Genomic DNA, 19962 nt, shown 5'->3' on the forward strand with positions numbered 1-19962 from the left:
CAGGTATTTAAGTTACTTTACAATTTTCTTCTAGCTATAACACAAACATTTAAAGATGTCCATTTAAAGCTAAAATACTACCTGCCAATTACACCAATACCTGGGACAATCAATATGCATAGTATACACCTCTAATAAACCAGCATTCTAACAAACAAACAACAAAGTATCTAAAAAAAAACACATTCTAAATGAAAAATATTCTACCATTCTGTGTATAGTTCTTATATAGTACTTATATGTCTCTACGCTTACAAAAAATAAACAAATACTACTTGTAGTCTGATCCTACATTTGTGTTACTCCACTCCCTTTACCACCTCTTCTTGCGAATATACAAGTTGTAAAAGATGGGGCAGAGGGAGTGGAATAACAACAATTCTGCCGAGTCAGAGAGTACACAGGTTTTTTTTTTGCAGTCTATAAGCATAGACACACATAGATCTGCATAGTAGCTGCGTACACAAAATTACCGGATTTTTTAAATTTGATTTTTTTTAAATGATCACTTTTTACAAAGTTACTTCATGTTTTATTCTCAACCCATTGGAGCAATAGAATAAATTGGAGGCAAAAGCATCCATAGCCTATAAATTGGGAAAGGAGCAGATTTCACACAACATACCTGTAGCTACAACTGTGGCTATAGATTTCTAGTCTCTTCCACAGAAAGAGATGACCGAAAATCCAAACAGAAAGAATAGCTTACGTTTTAATTACCATTGATTTCAATGGCATTTCTTTTGTCCTCCATTCTGCTAGGTTTCCGGTTTTTTCACGGAAGCAAAAGTGCTGCAGACTGCACTTTTGCTTCCGTGAAAAAACCCCCCACAAAACTAGCGTAACGGAGGCAAACGGAATCCAACTCAAACAAAAGAATTACCACTGAAATCAATGGTAATTAAAATGGAAGCGATGCTTTCCGTTTGGATTATTGGTCATCTCTGACAGAAGAGACCTAAACAGGAGACAACGCTAGTGTGAACTTAGTCTCCCAACGATATCTTGTTGTTCAGTGTCACAGGAACTTCTGCCCATGTCAATAGCTTTATAAAGCTTAACAATTCAAAAGATCTACACTAGTTTAAGTGAAAACCTATTAGGCCCTGTTCACACTGAGCTTTGGTACACTGTTTTTGCCGCGGAAACGATTTCAATGGGAGCTGGAGGAGTTTTTCCCCGCGAGCAGAAAAAAACCGCTTGCAGGAAAAAGAAGCGACATGCCCTATCTTGAGATGTTTTCCACCTCAAAAACCCCATTGAAATCAATGGGATACGGAAAAAATGCAGTGAACGGCCACAGTGTTTTTTTTTTTACGTGTTTTATGGCAAAAAACGCTCACAGTTTTTTCCTCTGCCTTTTGAAGAGGTAAAAAAAACGCGGCAAAAAATACACCAAAATTTGAGACAAAAAAAACACTTAAAAAAAAAACGGAGCTGATTTTTCCAGGTAGAATTTTCTGCCTGCAAAAACCTCTGTGTGAACAGGGCCTTATTCAGGTTTTGTTTAGCTTTATAGCTATAGGTGATGCAGTGAAGTCTCACTGGTGTCTGAGGGGACCAATGGCCCCTTTACCATGTAAGACGAGTATCAAAAATGGCACGATGGGTGGGGAGCCATATTACAGATTTTTCATTGGAGCCGTAGCGCTTCAGGTTATGTTAAACTTATAACACTTTCTTGTTTGAAGTCTTGGAGTTTGTGTTGAGTATGTTTTAAGGGTATATTGATTGTCAATGATCATTCATTCTAGTACATGTATATACACTTGTATCAAGATATTTATATTGATATTTGAGTAGGTAAGTAAAAGTGAATATTTTATGCTTGCAATGAATAGCTATGACTTGACAGTTCTATAAAAGAGATTAACAATGACTTAATTAACTGCATTTATGTATTTATAGTGTGCCTAAAAAAAAAATCTATAATCTGGTAAATATGCTTGCTACTCCCCCTAGTGTGGTGTAGATTTCCACTATAGTTTACGAACATTTTCTGGAGTAAATTATAATAAATTTGTCGGGCCATTGTAAATACATCCCCTTTCCATGAAACCACTCCCCCTTTTCACAAAAGTGGCAAGGGTTGCGCAAAAAGGTCTATGCTTAATTAAGTTGAAATTGACCCACCAACTGATCCTCACCTTCCTATAAACCAGGTGTCTCAAACTCGGCTGGGTAAATGGGCCGCACATAGAAAAAATGTGACGTTGACGGGCCGCATTACTTTCACGTTCAATACAGTACATAATTATTGTTAATCAATTCGTTATTTCAACTACTATAAAAATACTACATAACAATGCTATATTACTACATTAGGCTATGTTCACACGGGGTATTTTGCCGAGTTTTTTGACGCGGAAACCGCGTCGCAAAACTCTGCAAAAACGGCCCGAGAACGCCTCCCATTGATTTCAATGGGAGGCGTCGGCGTCTTTTTCCCGCGAGCAGTAAAACTGCCTCGCGGGAAAAAGAAGCGACATGCCCTATCTTCGGGCGCTTCCGCCTCTGACCTCCCATTGACTTCAATGGGAGGCAGGAGAAAGCGTATTTCTCGCTGTTTTATGCCCGCGGCGCTCAATGGCCGCGGGCGAAAAACGGCGTGCAGGGAGAGGAATATCTGCCTCAAAGTTCCAAACGGCGAGCGGAGGAGCTCCCTCTGCTCTTCCGCTCTGAACGAATGCTGAAACAGAGAGCTGACTGCTCCTTGATTCAGTATTGGGATCAACTGTATCTGCATCCTGAAGACACAGCTACAGTTGACAGCGGGACATAACCCCGGCCGCCCGAGACAGCAGGACACCGCCCAGAATCCGGGACTGTCCCGCTGGATGGTTCGGAGGTATGCCCTAGGGGGAATGTAGTGATATCTACAGGGGGGTTTGCACTATCTAGAGGGGGCTGTGGCCCATGCGTTTGATACACCTGCTATTAACCATTTAGGCACATTTTAAATAATGGTTGCTAATTTGCTTATTCCACTAGCCTGGTGCTCTACTGACACCCCGCCGCTCCCCAAATGAGTTTAAAAGGTAAGCCAAAAACAGATTAGACGTATTAGCAATTAGGAATCAAAAAACCTCACCAATTTTATAAAATCTTCCTATCATAAGTTTTACAACATCATAATAATTAGATACATTGTTAATTCTTCTCGCAAACAGTGGTCTAATCAGGCCATATTCACACAGTATACTTTCAGGTGCATCTCAGAGCGTAAAATGCTTCTATTACACCCAGAAATGCTCTTGAAATATGTCTGCAAACAGCTTTCTATTTATATTAATGGGAAATTCACTGTGTAGTTCATAGGAGGCGTATTTTTACACTGAACTAAAAAACACGCTTCATAAATAAAAGTAGTGACATGTTACTTCTTGAAGCGTTTTTCAAGCAGATTTTTTCCATTTCCCAAAAAAAAAAAAACTTCTGCGATTTTAGAGGCTGTTTTCTCTTCATTTTCTTTGATACATTACCATAAGAAGCGGAGGACAAACCATACAAATCCTTTTGATTTCATGGACTGACTATTTAGCTACTTTTCTGTATTTTTTTTTTCGTTACAGTGTAACCACTGACATCTTCCATATGTGATATGTACGGGCTTATTACACTTATTGTTTCCGGTGGCGTTCGTGCTGACTATTCTAATCATGACACTTGTTAGTCCTCACTTATAACGGTTACCCTTTATTTAAAGAGGCTCTGTCACCAGATTCTCAAATCCCTATCTCCTATTGCATGTGATCGGCGCTGCAATGTAGATAACAGTAATGTTTTTTGTTTTTTTTAAATATTCATTTTTGGTCAAATTATGAGCTATTTTATATATATATATATATATATATATATATATATATATATATATATATATATATATATATATATATATATATATAGCAAACAAGAAAGCAGCAGCACTCACACAGAATCAATCGATCAGGTGCCCAGCAAAACGTCCCGATCCTCGGACGTGTATTGGTATATAAAGAAAGAAGATTTGCAGCACTCCAATGTGAAAAAAGTGGTGGTTTATTCAATCCAAGAACAACAGCAACGTTTCAATCCTACAATAGGATCTTTATCAAGCCTTGATAAAGATCCTATTGTAGGATTGAAACGTTGCTGTTGTTCTTGGATTGAATAAACCACCACTTTTTTCACATTGGAGTGCTGCAAATTTTCTTTCTTTATATATATATATATATATATATATATATATATATATGCAAATCAGGACTCTTGATTAACGTTAATCTCTGTTTATGTGGCTGCACATCGCTGCTGTGTAAATGAATGTAGAGGAGTGTATGATGCTGACTGGTCACTGATTGGTCAGCGTCATACATGTAAACACACGCCCAGTTAAAAACACAATACACGCCCAGTTGGACAGAACGAAAAAAAAAAAACGCCCAGTTGTCCATTTCAAAGCTCAATTGCATATATATAAAATAGCTCATAACTTGGCCAAAAATGAACGTTTTTTTTAAAAAAAACAAAAAAACGTTACTGTTATCTACATTGCAGCGCCGATCACATGCAATAGGAGATAGGGATTTGATCATCTGGTGACAGAGCCTCTTTAAATAAAGAGACTTAAAAAATAAATAAATAAAACTGGTCTTCCTTGTTAAGCATAGCAAGCAATCAATTAATCAATCAATGATCAGCTTTCATTACTTAAATTCTCTGGTAAATTTGTGATTAGTTGCAATGGGCAGCACGGACAGTTTTTGTGTTACTGTTTTGATAAATAAGGGCCAATGACTTTAGCCACATGCCTCTATGTGGCAGCTGTCACCTATTTGCGATTGTCGGGGATTTTGCAGGCCAAAAGAATGACTAGGAAAGCCTAATTAACATTCAGGTTTTACTGGCCACAAAGAAAAGAGTGCTGCCACTGGATGGCTTGTAAGACCTATTCTGGGTTGGAAGAATCCATTTGGGCCTCATTTATCAAAACAGTTTAAAAGGAAAACTGGCCACTTTTACCCGTTACAACCAATCACAGTGTAACTTTCAAGTTTTTACAACAGCTTGCAACTGGCTACTTCTCTGCCTCTAGAAGCTAAAGACCCTGCAGAAAAGTAGTGGAATACACAAAGTAACTTTTCTCGTACCTATAGGGAGCATCGGAAGGAGCCTAATTCCCTATAACAATATTATATATCTGTGAAGGAGGCACTTTTTCAGGTCACCAATTTCTTATCTCAATGGTACCGACGGACTTTCTTTTTGCAAACTACAATAAATGGTCTTCACGACAGAAATCTTTGAACAATAGGATATCTTGGAAATTCCTTGATGCGGAAAACAAAGGCAAAGTGAATAGAAACATGAAAAGTAGATTCCGATACAATGGAATCATCATTCCTTTCTCAAGTCTTCTGTCCAAAGATAGTACAGGATGGGCCCCATATCAGTATTTTGTTAAATCTTTCACATTATTTAACTAAAAATGTCTTACGGGGGGGGGGGGGGGGGTTAAGCTTACTTTTGGTGAGCTGGCCAGTAATATCTCATCTGACCACTAAAGATGTCCATGACAAAAATTGCCTGTGGTGAGGCGTAGCTTGTAGGATACAATGCAAAGAAAAGTAGTTTTATAAAGGGGCTCTTAAAAGAAGAATTTGTTCTATTGTGCACAGGAATAATAGGGAAATTATGGTGTGAATACATAAATGGATATTACAAGAACAAGGGTTGAATGCGACAACATGTGCACCTTTCCCATAATTCTTATAAGGATTGTTCACACAAGAATATTTCAGGTGCCATTTTTCAATTTGGCAAAAATAACAAATAAGAAGAAAAGCTTTTTCTTTGGAGAAAGGTTTTTCTTTTTCACTCTGACGTCCAATTCCAATTTTGGTAAGTAAAGGGTCAACAAAGGATTGCAGACTTGTGTGATTGAGCCCCAACAACTTAGAAGAAAGTTAAGGCACTGTTTTAAGAGGGAGTAGACAACTAGTGAATTTCTAATGGCAATCATGCCTGCTGAATAGACAGAAAGAAATAAAAGCAATTAAGGTTCGGAAGACTTAAAAAGAAAAACAATTAAACAAATTCCACCTTCAATTAAATCAGATCAGAAGCTAAAGGCAGAAGTGAGACATCAAAGTGGAATATTCTTAGCACTGCTGAAGTTTAGTGCCATCTATCAAAATGTAAATTGCTTATAAGCTTATAAACTGAAAAGGTTTTAATATTTATTTTTATTTTTTTTCCCATCAATGTAACGCCTGGTTTTCATGCATTATGGTGCCACAGGATTGGTTGGGGCATAAGATTATACAGTACTACACCTTCCACACATTATATTACATTCCTAACGTGGCCATACACCTTAGATAGCGGATTCAGCCAATGTACATCTAATGTGTATGGGCACCTTTACATCCATATTACAGCAGGTACAGTAAATAACTTAGAAGTTTATAAAATATTCTACGTCTATCTTCACAAAGATATCCAATTATGGAATGCACACATGGATTATACATGCAGAGGTTTCTTTCATAGGCACTTACGAGGGCAACATTTTAGCATTCGTATTATGAACATAGCCGCATAATCTCATGCTGGTGATCTACAGTAAGTTCGGTTGAGTACAAACGGCAGGGGGTCTGGTTCCTGTGGCCATGAAACAGATACTAAAATGCGGCTATTTTACGGTCAGGTGAAGCCAGTCTTAAAGGGTTCTCCAGTCCTAAGAAATTGATGGCCTATCCCCAGGATAGGCCATCAAAATCCAAAATCTCATCGGTCGGGGTCCGACTCTCGGACACCCCCGTCGATTAGCTGTTATGAAGGGGATAGGCGCTCGTACAAGCGCTGCTTTCCCTTCATTTCCTTTACTTCTCACACTGTGAATGGCTGACACACTTGTTGCGGCAAGTTACAGTATTGCAGCCTTCTCCCATTGAAAGGGGTGCCTGGAGTCGGACCCTGACCGATGAGATATTAATGGCCTATCCTGAGGATAGGCCATCAATTTTTTGGGACTGGAAAACCCCTTTAAATGGTTACAATGATGCCCATAGTTCAGATAACAAATTATAAAAGGAAAGAACAAACGCTGGTCAGAACTCCAAACCAACATAAAAGGTTTCAGGGCCAAGTGGAAGGAACAAAAAATAAATCTTCATTGAGTCCTGTCACGTGACTGTCATTTTTTATTTTTATTTACTGCAAACTAACTTTCTCTCGTAAGTTCCCTACTTTAATTATGTAGAACTAGTTTTATACAGAAATTCTGCACCTTTATGCAAGACATTTACTATGTTATAACTGGTGAAAGATAAATAGGTTTAGGTATGGATCAAAATCACGTGTAAATTTTGATAATTTTGCTTTGTGTGCTGTCCTGCGTGACTTTTCTGTTATCTACAAAAGGTAGTGTAAATTCTAAGGATAATTAAAGTCACAGACGAGTTGCAAAATTCAATCAATAGTACAAGACAAACCCCTGGTAACACACCACATGTACACAAAAAGAAGATCACAAAAAGATCTGTGATGGCACATGGTCATTGCAAAAAAACATTTGATTAAAGTTATTTTAAAAGGGTTTACTGGGACGTTAATATTGATGGTCTACCCTTAAGATAGGCTATGAATATTTGATCGGTAGGGCTCCCACTCACGGGACCCACGGCAATCAACATAATGAAGGCAAAACTCACTTGATGTATCTTAAATACATGCTGCCAAAGGCAATTACTGATAAAAATGGCAGAAGTCCGGAGTTACATCTTCGGTTAGGTCAAGGAAGAAGATGTCCACAATAAGCAGCCTGTGTGTTGGCTATGATTTAGGTACATGTCATGCTCTCAATTTACAAACAAGTTAAAATGTACGGAAGTGACTTGTAAAACGCAGTAAAATCAAATAGCAGCTTAATTCAAAGTTGCAATGTCTTAGTCCTACCGGAACTGCCCCTATATTAAACAAACTACGGCAATTAATGGCAACCAACATTGAAAAAGGAAATCCACTGACATAGGTAAAGTATATAACATACAAATAGCAATGACAGAAATATCCATCAATCTAAATTATATTGAAGGAATTAGATGATTAAATCAAGCATACACCTTATTGTAAGCATTTTGTAGGTTGTTGTAATGATTGTGCAAAAGTAACAGCTGTACTGTAGTTATTTACCTGCTGAGCTGTTCATCAAGTTATATGGGGCCACTTGTGGGTTCATCATGCCAGCGTTGTTATTCATGGACTGACTGTATGAAGTATTTGTTCCCATAATGCCACTCTGATTCATGCCAGGAAAGCCACTTTGCCTGTTTAAACATGAAAGATATACAAAAATTCTTACTAATAATTTCACGTGAAAAATTTCAGTTTTGTGGAGTGACACACATATTCATAAACCTTTGTGTGTGTGTGTGTGTGTGTGTGTGTGTGTGTTTGTTTGTATAAAATATCCATGTATCTCCTGTATTTGCAATGGAGTGTTCTCTTGTCATCTGCCCAAAAATAGGCTGTGGTAGCTATGGCTATATCTGTATTTCTCACTAATAGTCACTGAAATGCGTGGGTAAATGTTAACGTATTAAAGTCAAAACACTGTCCCTGGAGTCAGATTGATAGGAGGTTTTAATCACTATTGCTATAGAAGGTTCAGCAGCTGTCAGATAATATTTAACAAATGGCGATACAACAAGAAATGTTTGGAGTACCTGTCAAAACAAGGCACTGAACAGTAATATGTGTTTAGAAATTTATAGCGCAACTAAATTAGAATAGGAAAAATATAGTACCAATGAATTTTACTTTGATTAAACCAAAAAGCTGTTTATGGGGTTTGATTACGAGAAAACTATCTTCTTGGATTTTTTTTTACCCCTTCTTTCCTTCTTAATGGCTCTTAAGAACAACTGCAGGCAGACAATGGGCAATAGTTGAGACATAATTACTGTATAAATTATACCATGGTGTTTAGGAGTGGATAAGATTAAAAGGTCATGTAGATGACATCATATAGACCATAGGGCAACGGTATAATATAGACTGTACGATATCACCCTCAAACAGTAGATTACTGGACCTGCCTGAATGTGTGACATAGTAACTATCTTTAGAAGCCACAAACCTCCTGTTAGCCGCCTTCTGGGATATAGCCATGAAAATCCCACACCATACATAACCACTAAAAAATGTCACTGGTGATCAGATGTTCTTGCTATAACGTCCAAATACTTGTGCAATAATATTGGTTTAATAGAAGGTTTAACTGCAAGGACTTTTTAGTGTTAACAATTTTTCAATAACAAACTGCATATGTTCCTATTTCTAAATAAATTTTTTATTTTGGATCCAACTCTGAAACACTGCTTGGTCTTTTTTTTCCTTTTTTCTATTTTCAAAAGATGTCTAAAGCAGAACATCTAAATAGGCAATCATAACTTTCCTTTACTGCATTTGAGGTGCAATTTATGCCTAAAGTAGTTGTGAACCGAAGGGTGTTCTTTGATATAGAAAAGTCAGCCTGTGCACAAGGTCAACCTTCTGATGAGGCATCAGGAGGAACTCAAATTGCACAGAGGATTTCTTTGTAGCATGAGGGGAAGTGAAGAAAATGAATTGTCAATGTTTCATAAACACTTAAAATCATGACATGATGGGACTTCATTTGAATGGAATTTTCCATGGGTTACTAGAAAGGAAGGACATGATAGCGGCATTCGTTAACAAGGTCTAAGGTTTGGCTTTGAAACACATCTACGTACCGTTTTTGTAATAGTTTTGCAAAACTGCTACATTTCTTTGCCACGATTTTGAAAAATATCAAAACAAAAACTGTCATGTGTAAATACACTCTTAGGCCCAATGCACACGACCGTGCATTTGCATCCACATACCATCAGCAATTGCAGAGCCGCAATTGTGCATAGTATAGGGCACATTATATCCTAGGGGCCGATGCACACGATCGTGGTTTCCATTAAACTCAACTAACTCGTGTGTGCATGAGACCGACGGGTTCAGTGACAGCGGGTCCTGTCCACCTGTTATGAATCACATCTAATTTATCAGGGGCGAGCTGCGACGGGGGTCATGTGCCCCCAGGCCGGTCCCCCCAGTATACTTTTAGGGCCGTTCTCCATATTTTTTTTCCTTCCCTCCCCGTCACGGTCACGCTATGCCTTTAAGAGGCCTGCCTTCTGCCTTATCTAGCAGACCTGGGGCCATAGGCATGTCTGCTAAAACATTCCCCTCCCCTGACGCTGCCCACGCCACCAGAGAAGACACAAAGGACGGGCTGGGTGGGCTGTGACTGAGGTGAGTGCTGTGTAAAAAAAAGACCGCTCACTGCGCTCAGCCTCCTGTCCCTATTTAACTTAAAAAAGCAATCATAGGCCAATGCTAGGGATGGGGGGGGGGGGGGGTCTGCAAAGAGCTCTATGGAGAGGGAGAAATTATTCCCCCCCATAGAGCCCTCAGTAGTTATACTGCAGGGGGAGGTTGTCAGAGCCCTCAGCAGTCAGAGACGTCAGCACCCACTGCTGTCATGGCTCCTCCAGGAGCAGAATCCCGGCCAGATAGTTGCCAATGCTCTGGCCGGGAGTTCCGCTCCTGGAGTAGCCCCTGATGTCACTATCCATATATTAACAGTGATGTCAGGGGCTCCTCTTGCCGGGGATTCCGCTACTAGAGGGAGCCCTTACCTAGGAGTGGAATCCCCCCCCCCCCCCCAGAGTGTTGCCGACGCTCTGGCTGGTGAGTCCTTCCCTGGAGGAGCCCTGACGTCACTGTCCATATATAGACAGTGAGGTCAAGTGCTCCTCCGGGACCGGAATCCCCGGGCAGAGCATTGCCGACACTTTAGCTGGGGATTCCGCTCCCAGAAAAGCCCCTGTGGCATTGTGGCAATTTCTAACGGGTGTGCGTGTGGCATCATCTACAGAGGGCACTGTGGCATTATCTACAGGAGTGTGTGTGGCAATATATACAGAGGGCACTGCATATATGAGGGCCCAACCTCTATATGGGGACATAAACAGGGCCTAACTTCTATATGGGGGCACAAACTGCTGTTTTCTGCCTTTTTACTGCCGCCGTGAGTTCACCCACAATGGGGCCCTCTAAGTTTGTGTCGCCCAAGGACACACATAAACCTGGAGTCGGCCCTGCTCAGACCCCCTTCCTTGCAGTATAATCCCCTCTATAGAGCCTTTAGTAGTTATTATACTGCAAGAGGGGGGGGGGGTCGTCTGAGCTAACTCCCCCCCTTCAGAACCCTCAGCAGTCAGAGTCCCCCTTGCAGTATAATTCTTCCTTATAGAGCCTTCAGTAGTTCTTATACTGCAAGGGCTCTATTTCTGGTGATAACTTCCCACCATAGAGCCATCAGTCAGATGTTTACACCTCCCTTGCTGTATAATCTTCCACCCCACCCATAGAACCCCTTTAGAAGTTTTTATACTGCAAGGCTTTGACTGTTTAGGCCTAATGCACACGACCGTGGTGATTTTAGAGTCCGCAAAACCACCACAGATCCGTTGCCTGTATTTGTGGTCCATTGGTCTGCAAAAAAAAACTTCCGTAGTGCATCCATATGTTATTAGTATTTACGGATCCACAAAAAAAAAACATAGGGAGGTCACATGATCTGCAAATAGACAGTAAAATGACATGTCTTGAGTTTTTGCAGCTCGGACTAGCGACTCCCACTCGGTTCAGTGAACATCATGGTTCTGTGCATAGAGCCATACAAATGAATGGGTATGTGTGCTATCCACAAAATTGCACATAGCACAAGGACAGAAAACCATGGTCGTGTGAATTAGGCCTTAAGGGAAAGGTGTTACAGAATTATTGTTTTGTTTTTTTAATTTGATGTGTTTTTATGTTATGGGCCTGTTTTTCTTTTAATGTGTTCCCTAATTACTATCTTTTTGTGGGGGCAAAATCTTTATTAGCATCTGTGTATGTGTCTCTGCACGACACATACACAGGTGCTATATGGCACACACCGGGCATAGGAGAGTAGGGACGGACAGCAAACCTAAGCTGGAGCCGTTCTTGCTGTGAATGCAGGACAGGCAGTCAATTCATTTGAATTGCCGCCTCCTGCAGCCCCCTACCTCTACCTAACACGTCAATGTGACCGATAGTAACCCCCATCACGTTGCAAATACAGGGACTCTTCTGTAACAAGGAGTTCCTGCATTTGATTTTTCTGGCACACGGGATCTCCCAGATGCTACAGATTTATTATTTTTTTCTCCAGGTTTCGCTGGACTAAGTCGTAGATTCGTTGGACTACTTCGATGAACGCTTTTTTTTTTTTACATTATTTTTTTAATAAAATGATGAAAAACGGTTGTGTTGGGGAACTTTTTATTTCAATCATTTTTTTTTCTTATGTCTGTTTTTTTAATGATTCATTACCGCCTTAGTAATGCCCGTTGTCTGATTGACAGTGTCCATTACTAAGGCGGGGCTTAGTGTTAGCCAGTAAAAAGGCTAGCACTAAGCTCCTATTACCCTGGCACCCACGACCAACAGGGGTCCCAGGAAGAGCCAGGTACGATCCAGTAGCCGACCATCTGAAGTGATAGCCAGGTGCTGCTTCTGCTGTAGGCTGGTTTTATCAGGCTGGAAAGGGACAAAAACCGTGGCCCTTTCCACCCTGGTAATGCTAGGCTGTCGCTGTTTTATTGTAGCTGGCTGGTTATGAAAAATGGGGGGGACCACCATGTCTGTTTTTCCATTAATTATTTATTTAAAAATAAAAAACTATGTGGGGACCCCCATTTTTCATAACCAGCCAGATATAATAAAGCAACAGCAGCCTTGCTTCACCAGGGTGGAAAGGGACACAGTTTTTGGCCCTTCAAGTCTCATAATACCAACCTGCGGCCATCCCTGTACCTGATCATCACTTCAGGTGGTCGGGTACTGGATCGTACCCAGCTCTTCCTAGTATCCCTGGTGGCGGTGGTTAACGGGGTAATAATATGAGGTTAGTGGTAACTTTTTTCTGGCTAATACGAAGCCCCATCTTAGTAATGGACGCGGTCAATCAGACAACAGACATGACTAAGGCAGTGATAAAGTATTAAAAAAGATACAGACACAAAAAATGTTTTAGTGAAATAAAAACTCTCCAGACAACCCTCTTTCACCATTTTAGTTTTTACAAAATGTAGACCAACTAATTACAACATAGTCGAAATGGTCCAGCGAAACCTACAAAAAAAAAAAAAAAGTTAGCAGTATGAAAACGAAAAAATATTATCACCTACAGCTGTTTTCTTTCTTCTGCTCTGCGCAGCAATAGAAACTAGAGGTCAATGAAAAATAATTCCCTTCATGTACCTCTGCTACCTGTCGACTAAAAAGCCATCCACCACAGGGAAAAATGTTTCCCGTCATTTCATAATTCCCAGGCGGATGATTTTTTTCATTGACAGGTAGCAGAGTAGAGTTCTACAGAGGTGGTGTTAGGGGGGGACCGGGCAATTACCAGATGCCCCCACAGGGGCCCCTGTCAGAGTTATAAAAAGATCAGCTTGCTGGCATTTGCGGCCCCCTTCCCCTCTGGGCCAAGAAGAGCCCTCTAAAACCACGACTGGGCCCAAGGGAGAAGTGGGCCTACCGGTGGCAGCGGGTATTTTTCCAAAAGCCAGGACGCAGGGGACACCATTTATTTGGAGCAAACGGGGCAAAAGTGAGGCATTATTACCATGTGGAGGCAATAAAGCAAGCCATTATTTCTGTATGGGAGTACAATGGGGGCACTAATAGAGGCGTTGTTACTATATGGGGGCTCAAAGAGGGTATTACTGTAATGGAGCACAAAGGGAGCATTATTAATGTATGGGGGCACTATTATCAAGGGACACAGTTACTGAGGGGGAAGTTTTATTGTGTGGGGCACCAAAATGAGCATTTTTACTGTCTGGGGATTGTGGATGACAAATTTGTTTAGAGGGTAGGATATAGGTGGTGAGGATGCCGGAAAAGCGAGGAACCAACATGTCTGTGTTTTAAATTCTGCAGCGACGAGTCGTGGTTGGAATCAGTCGTCATAGCAGTCTGGGTTGGATGGAGTAGAAAAGGGAAAGTAAACTACTCTAGAGAAGATGTCACCTGTGAGTCACTGAATATAACTGTACTGTATTCATTTATTGTACCCAAAATTACCTTTAACTGCCGGAGTCAAACGACACAGCTTCAACCACAAAACCGCAGTGATTGCTATGATTTTTTATCACAGCAAACCACAGGATCAGGAACCAAAAGTTTGCATATGCAATCCCAACATAAAAGCACAACCAGCTGCCGTTTTTTCACAATTTAAAGCCCAGTCACCTCTACCGTCTTTATATGGTAGGCGGAGGTAAACCGGTAAAAAATGGGCCTTTACCCTTTGAGTCAGTGTTGTGTGCTTGCCCCCATGCTAGAATTTGCCAGCCAACCCCTGAACTTAGATGTGATCGGTAACAGCCTGATCCTGTGTGTTAGATACACGCAGGAACCGCTGACAATGAACCAGTCAGTGCTGCTTACCTGACTGATACAGGTTTCAGCATTAGATGCAGCTGCTCTGTATATAGGATATAAAGCGGCTATAAATAAAAAGACATGCGGTAAGTTTTACACAACAGATCCGCTCCATACAAAACCATGAATGTGTGAACAGCCCCATTGAATTGCATTGGTCAACGTGCGGTTCTTTAAACTGACAGCACATGGATGTGAAATAAGTTTGGGTGAATAAGGCCTTATGCAGTTTAGTATATTATGAATTTAATTATTTACACCCTTGTAATACAGACAACATATAAACTCCGTGTCACATTATTTATCACACTATTGTTTTAATCCAATTATGATGCATTTTAACCAGAGATGCATTAACTGTATTATAGTTAGTTAGTACGGCTGAAAAAAATACATATGTCCATCAACTTCAACCAAAGTATAGAAGGAAGGGATGGGAGAAATTATAGAACACTTTATTTTACCCCTATTGGTCTAGAAGAAGGTTAAAAAAACAAAAACAAACTAAAAATAAATAAATATAAAAATTACAGATTCACAGTGCCCACAGTAAAGAACGCTTGCCGCCGCTGGAGATTGAACCTTTTTTTCTCCAGAGGAAGGGGAGTGCCCCCTTGTCTTTGGGGGGGGGGTTTACATGGAACAGGTTTTCACTATATTTCTTGTATGGGCCATTCATATATTTATATCATGTCCCCACTTAGTCGTCTCTTTTCAAGGCTAAATAGATTTATTTTAATCTGAACTCCTAACCAAGATTCTCCATATCTACGCAGAATAGCTAATTTCTACAAATACAGTCCAAGTACACAAATATACATCCATAGGGCATGCAACATTTATCTGCAGCCAGCTACGGTTCGGCTTTTTCAAGAATTGATTGCAACTCATGCTGGTTATAGACATTAAAGTCAGTCGAATCTGCGAATTCGTTAGGATTGACCAATGACCTAAAGTTTATGGGGGCAGCCCATCTATGCCCTGATCTCTACCATCAGGGAAGCGATAGGTAGGGCATGTGGAATGCCAACATTCCCAATACTTTGTTCCCCCAGGAAATAAGTTGAATCCAGAGGTGTCTGTCAGCAGCTTAAGTATATCCCTTTGCCGGATTGAAAAAAGTGCAGCTGATCCAAGCTTGTATGTTTGTTTATGTGGAATGAGGGCTGTTTATACATAATTGTTGCTATGATCGGATTATCCTAAAAATCCTTTCAATTTATGGACTATTATCCCTTTAATACTGGCCTGAAAATGGTGAATGTGAGGGACACCCTATTTTGGGGATCATTTTTTTTGTGTGTGCATCATACCAAAATATCTTTCTATGTACATGTGTATTAGATCGCTGATTGGATCATCTTTTTTTCTGTATGAAACCAACCTTGGGTGCTTGGTCGTGCAAGTCTGTATACACAAATTCATAAAATAGTTGTTTCATAAACTCACTGCACACATTATTTGACATACCTTTAAGTTACATTGCCATATACTTATTTATGAAAACATGTTTTTTGTTAAAATATTCTCTATACCCATGAGAAGATATGATGCAAGGCAACATTAATTAACGAAAGGAATAAAGCAGCCTGGTACTGAACAAAGTGCATGATCAACAAAGAACCACAGTACTTTTCAGATAGGAGATGAAGGGTATTTAGTTCATGGTCAGCAAAATCCACAGAGCAAGGATAACAAAACTCTTGAAAAATAAACGTATAAATTCCTTTGCTACAAAGCAAAATGAAAAGCCTGACCTGGCACAGCACAGTCGTAAGAGTTTTAGATGGCTACAAAATGTGTCCTTGCGTAACCACAAGAATGTCCTGCTCTGCAGAATATAAAAGGTAAATGGAACAGCAATAGCATTGAGGCACCAAGCTTTATCACGTCATTAAATGAGATTTCTAACCGTAATAAAAACATGCTTAAAACCTTGCAGATGGCTGTCTTACTGGGTTCACGTCCTACCGAAATTTTGCTGACCAGAGAAGGTCACATATACAAAGAACAGCTGCTTTGTTGGGTGAGGCAAAAGACAACCAAGACTTACACAATAATGGAACATAAAATAGCCATCAAAAACCGATCAACTGTTAGTTTTTCATGGCCATTTTGCATCAGTGTGTCTCCAATTTTTCATCCATTTCCAGTCCACCTGTCCGTTTTTTAATGGCCTTTTTTTCATCCGTTCAACATCAGCTTTTCATGGCCATTAAAAAATTGAATGGATTTCACTTGTCAGGGCTTTTTGTCACAACCCCCTGAAAACACCACAGTGCCCATGTAGATAGTTCCACAATGCACCTGTAAACAGTGCCACAGTGTCCACTTTAGACAGTTCCCACATAGTGCCACAGTGCCCATTGTAGATAGTGTCACAGTGCCCAGATATAAAGTGACAGTGTCCACAGTGCCACAGACAGTGCCCACGTAGATAGTACCTCCCCACCTGTAGATAGCACCACCATCCCCCCTGTAGATAGCACAAATGTACCGCTAGGAGCGGAATCCCCAGCCAGAGCGTGTTCGCAACGCTCTGGATGGGGATTACACTCCCAGTTGGGCCCCTGACGTCACTGTCCATATATACCAATGGACAGTGACATCTGGGGCTCCCTCTAAGAGCATCGGCAATGCTCCGGCCGGGGATTCCGCTCCAAGAGGGAGCTACAGTGATGCTATCTAGAGGGGGCTGCTATCTACAGGGGGGTAGTGGTGCCATCTACAGGAGGGTGGTGGTGCTATATTCAGGGGGGTGGTGCTAGGAGCGGAATCACCTGCCAAGGCGACAATGCTCTGCTTGGAGATTCCGCCCCAGGAGTAGCCCCTGACATCACTGTCTATATATGAATAGTGACGCCAGGGGCTTCTCCAGGAGCGGAATCCTCTGCCGGAGCGTCGGAAACACTCTAGACAGGAATTCCCCCCAAGAGGAGCGTCAAGGGCTTTGCGTAGACAGGAGTCCCCGCTTCTAGAGGGAGCCCCTGAAGTCACTGTCCATATATGGAAAGTGACGTCAAGGGTTTCCCGTGTTCAGCGCTCAAAGTAGCACTGTATCCAGGGAATCCTCGGCCAGGATCAGTTTTTACCGGCCGTCACAAGGATTGATTTCTGAAAAACGGCTGTTAAAAACTGATCCATTAAGTTCTAGGGGAGTCGTGGGGCCGTGAAAACTGACAAAAATAGGACATGTCCTATTTTATGGTGGCTTGTATTAACGGGCCGTTAAAAAAATTACCATGTGAATACACCAATAGAACTTCAGTGCTCTGAAAACGGACGTTTAAAAAAAAACAACTCATCACACAGCCGTTTTTCACTGTCGTTTAATCGTAGCCTAAGCCAGACATGTTTTTATAATTTAAAAAGGGGTAAAACCCCAATAATGGTGTTTTACATAAGAGAAAGAGACCATAGTAGTCAATATCTTAAAGAGGTTGTTAGGTCTAATTTAAAGCTTATTTAATGTATAATGCAGTTATTCAATGTTTCAGTTCACTTACCATTTTTGCTTGCTGTCAATAAATGGAAAGCTTCCTCACCTTCAGAAAACCCATCCCCTCCCTTAGTCCTGTTCACTTAGCTGAGATTTTATTGCAAAGTATAAGCCTAGGTTAGAGTTTTCAGCCTGAAGTCAGGAAGGAAAGAGATTGGTGGTGGTGTTGTGTTAAGCTTAAAATGGATTGCCTATACTGATAAATTGTATCAAACTACAGCTGGACTAATAGTTTCAGCCTCTAAATGTAACCAAGAATATTAACATTTATTGTCAGCAAGCAAAGTTCATAAAGATGGTATATTTAGTTTCAAGGACGGGATCGGATCTTTGAGAAAGATTTTCCTGGTACTAAATATGTGCCACCTGGTTGGAACTATACTAGGACAGTGTGCAGAGCCTAAGAGTTGAGGACCGTTCTCAGCGCTTAAAGAGGCTCTGTCACCAGATTATAAGTGCCCTGTCTCCTACATAATCTGATTGGCGCTGTAATGTAGATAACAGCAGTAGTTTTTATTTTGAAAAACGATCATTTTTGAGCAAGTTACGAGCTAGTTTAGATTTATGCTAATGACTCTCAATGGACAACTGGGCGCGTTTTTACTTTTTACCAACTGGGTGTTGTACAGAGGAGTGTATGACGCTGACCAATCAGTGACTAAGCCGTGTCCTACACTTCTCATTGTTCCAGCCCAGCATGATCCTCAGCACAGTGTGATTGTGCAGTGAAAGAAGTAAACACGCCCAGTTGCTTAAAACACAAAGCACACCCAGTTGGAAATAAGAGAAAACACGCCCAGTTGTCCATTAGAAAGGCTCATTTGCATAAATATAAAATTGCTCATAACTTTAAAAAAAAACAAAAAAACAACACGTTACTGTTATCTACATTGCAGCGCCGATCACATGCAATAGGAGATAGGGATTTGATAATCTGGTGACAGAGCCTCTTTAAAATACAATTGCGACTGTTTTTCCTGACTGTTGTTTAATGGTACTTTTGTGATCCCGCAGCACTCCATGTTTTAAGGGTGTGCGAGTAGGCTTCCACGCCAACCTACAAAAATGGGAACTCAGCACTCCAAGTATTATGCAATAAGTAATATTTTATTTCACATATAGAGAAAAGTATTAATTCAAAATTGGTTTAACGTTTTGGTCTATACAATCGACTTTCTTCAGACACTACAAAATTAATAATATACACAGAAATAAAAAATAGTATGATTAAATCCACAAATATTCAACATTAATCTCCCCTAGGCTTAGGTGGAGATAAATCAAAGTTCACATACTGGTATACAGTAGTTTATCGATAGCTAGATCTGTTTTACAATGTTTGGATCATTTTGAAAAATTTATAGTACAAAATGCATTTTTATCTCCGGCAACGAAGGGGTTAACAAACCTAGATTGGGTTGTTCTGTCCTACAGCTTTGATGGACATAATCTTTATCCTATCAGAGGACATGCTGCAGTCACATCCTGGGAAAGGTGCACGTATGGTCGCATTCAACCCTTGTTCTAGTAATATCCATTTATGTATTCATATCAGAGAGCGCACACTCTGAGGGACAGAATCTTTAAATAAAATATCACTTAAAGAGGCTCTGTCACCACATTATAAGTGTCCTGTCTCCTATATAAGGAGATGGGCGCTGTAATGTAGGTGATAGTAATGCTTTTTATTTTAAAAAACGATCTATTTTCACAACGTTAGGAGCGATATTGGTTTATGCTAACGAGCTTTCTTAATGCCCAAGTGGGCGTATTTTTACTTTCGACCAAGTGGGCGTTGTACGAGGAGTGCATGACGCTGACCAATCAGCGTCATGCACTCCTCTCCATTCATTTACACTGCACTAGCGATATAGTTATATCGCTATGTGCAGCTACATACACAAGCCCTAACATTACTACAG

The 19962-nt window shown here is 40.5% G+C and overlaps 1 protein-coding gene across 8 annotated transcripts in view; it reads right to left on the bottom strand.

Annotated features, from left to right (window-relative positions):
* ARID1B (AT-rich interaction domain 1B) overlaps nucleotides 1–19962 on the bottom strand; it is a 434025-nt gene that overhangs the window by 59842 nt on the left and 354221 nt on the right. For all 8 annotated transcript variants that reach the window (XM_075862678.1, XM_075862676.1, XM_075862674.1 and 5 more), the window contains one exon: nucleotides 8176–8309. In XM_075862678.1, coding sequence (XP_075718793.1) covers nucleotides 8176–8309 — 134 coding nt within the window. The remainder of the gene's footprint in view (nucleotides 1–8175; nucleotides 8310–19962) is intronic.

This window comes from Rhinoderma darwinii, chromosome 4 (genome assembly GCF_050947455.1).
Source record: "Rhinoderma darwinii isolate aRhiDar2 chromosome 4, aRhiDar2.hap1, whole genome shotgun sequence".
In the NCBI taxonomy this organism is placed as follows: Eukaryota; Metazoa; Chordata; class Amphibia; order Anura; family Rhinodermatidae; genus Rhinoderma; species Rhinoderma darwinii.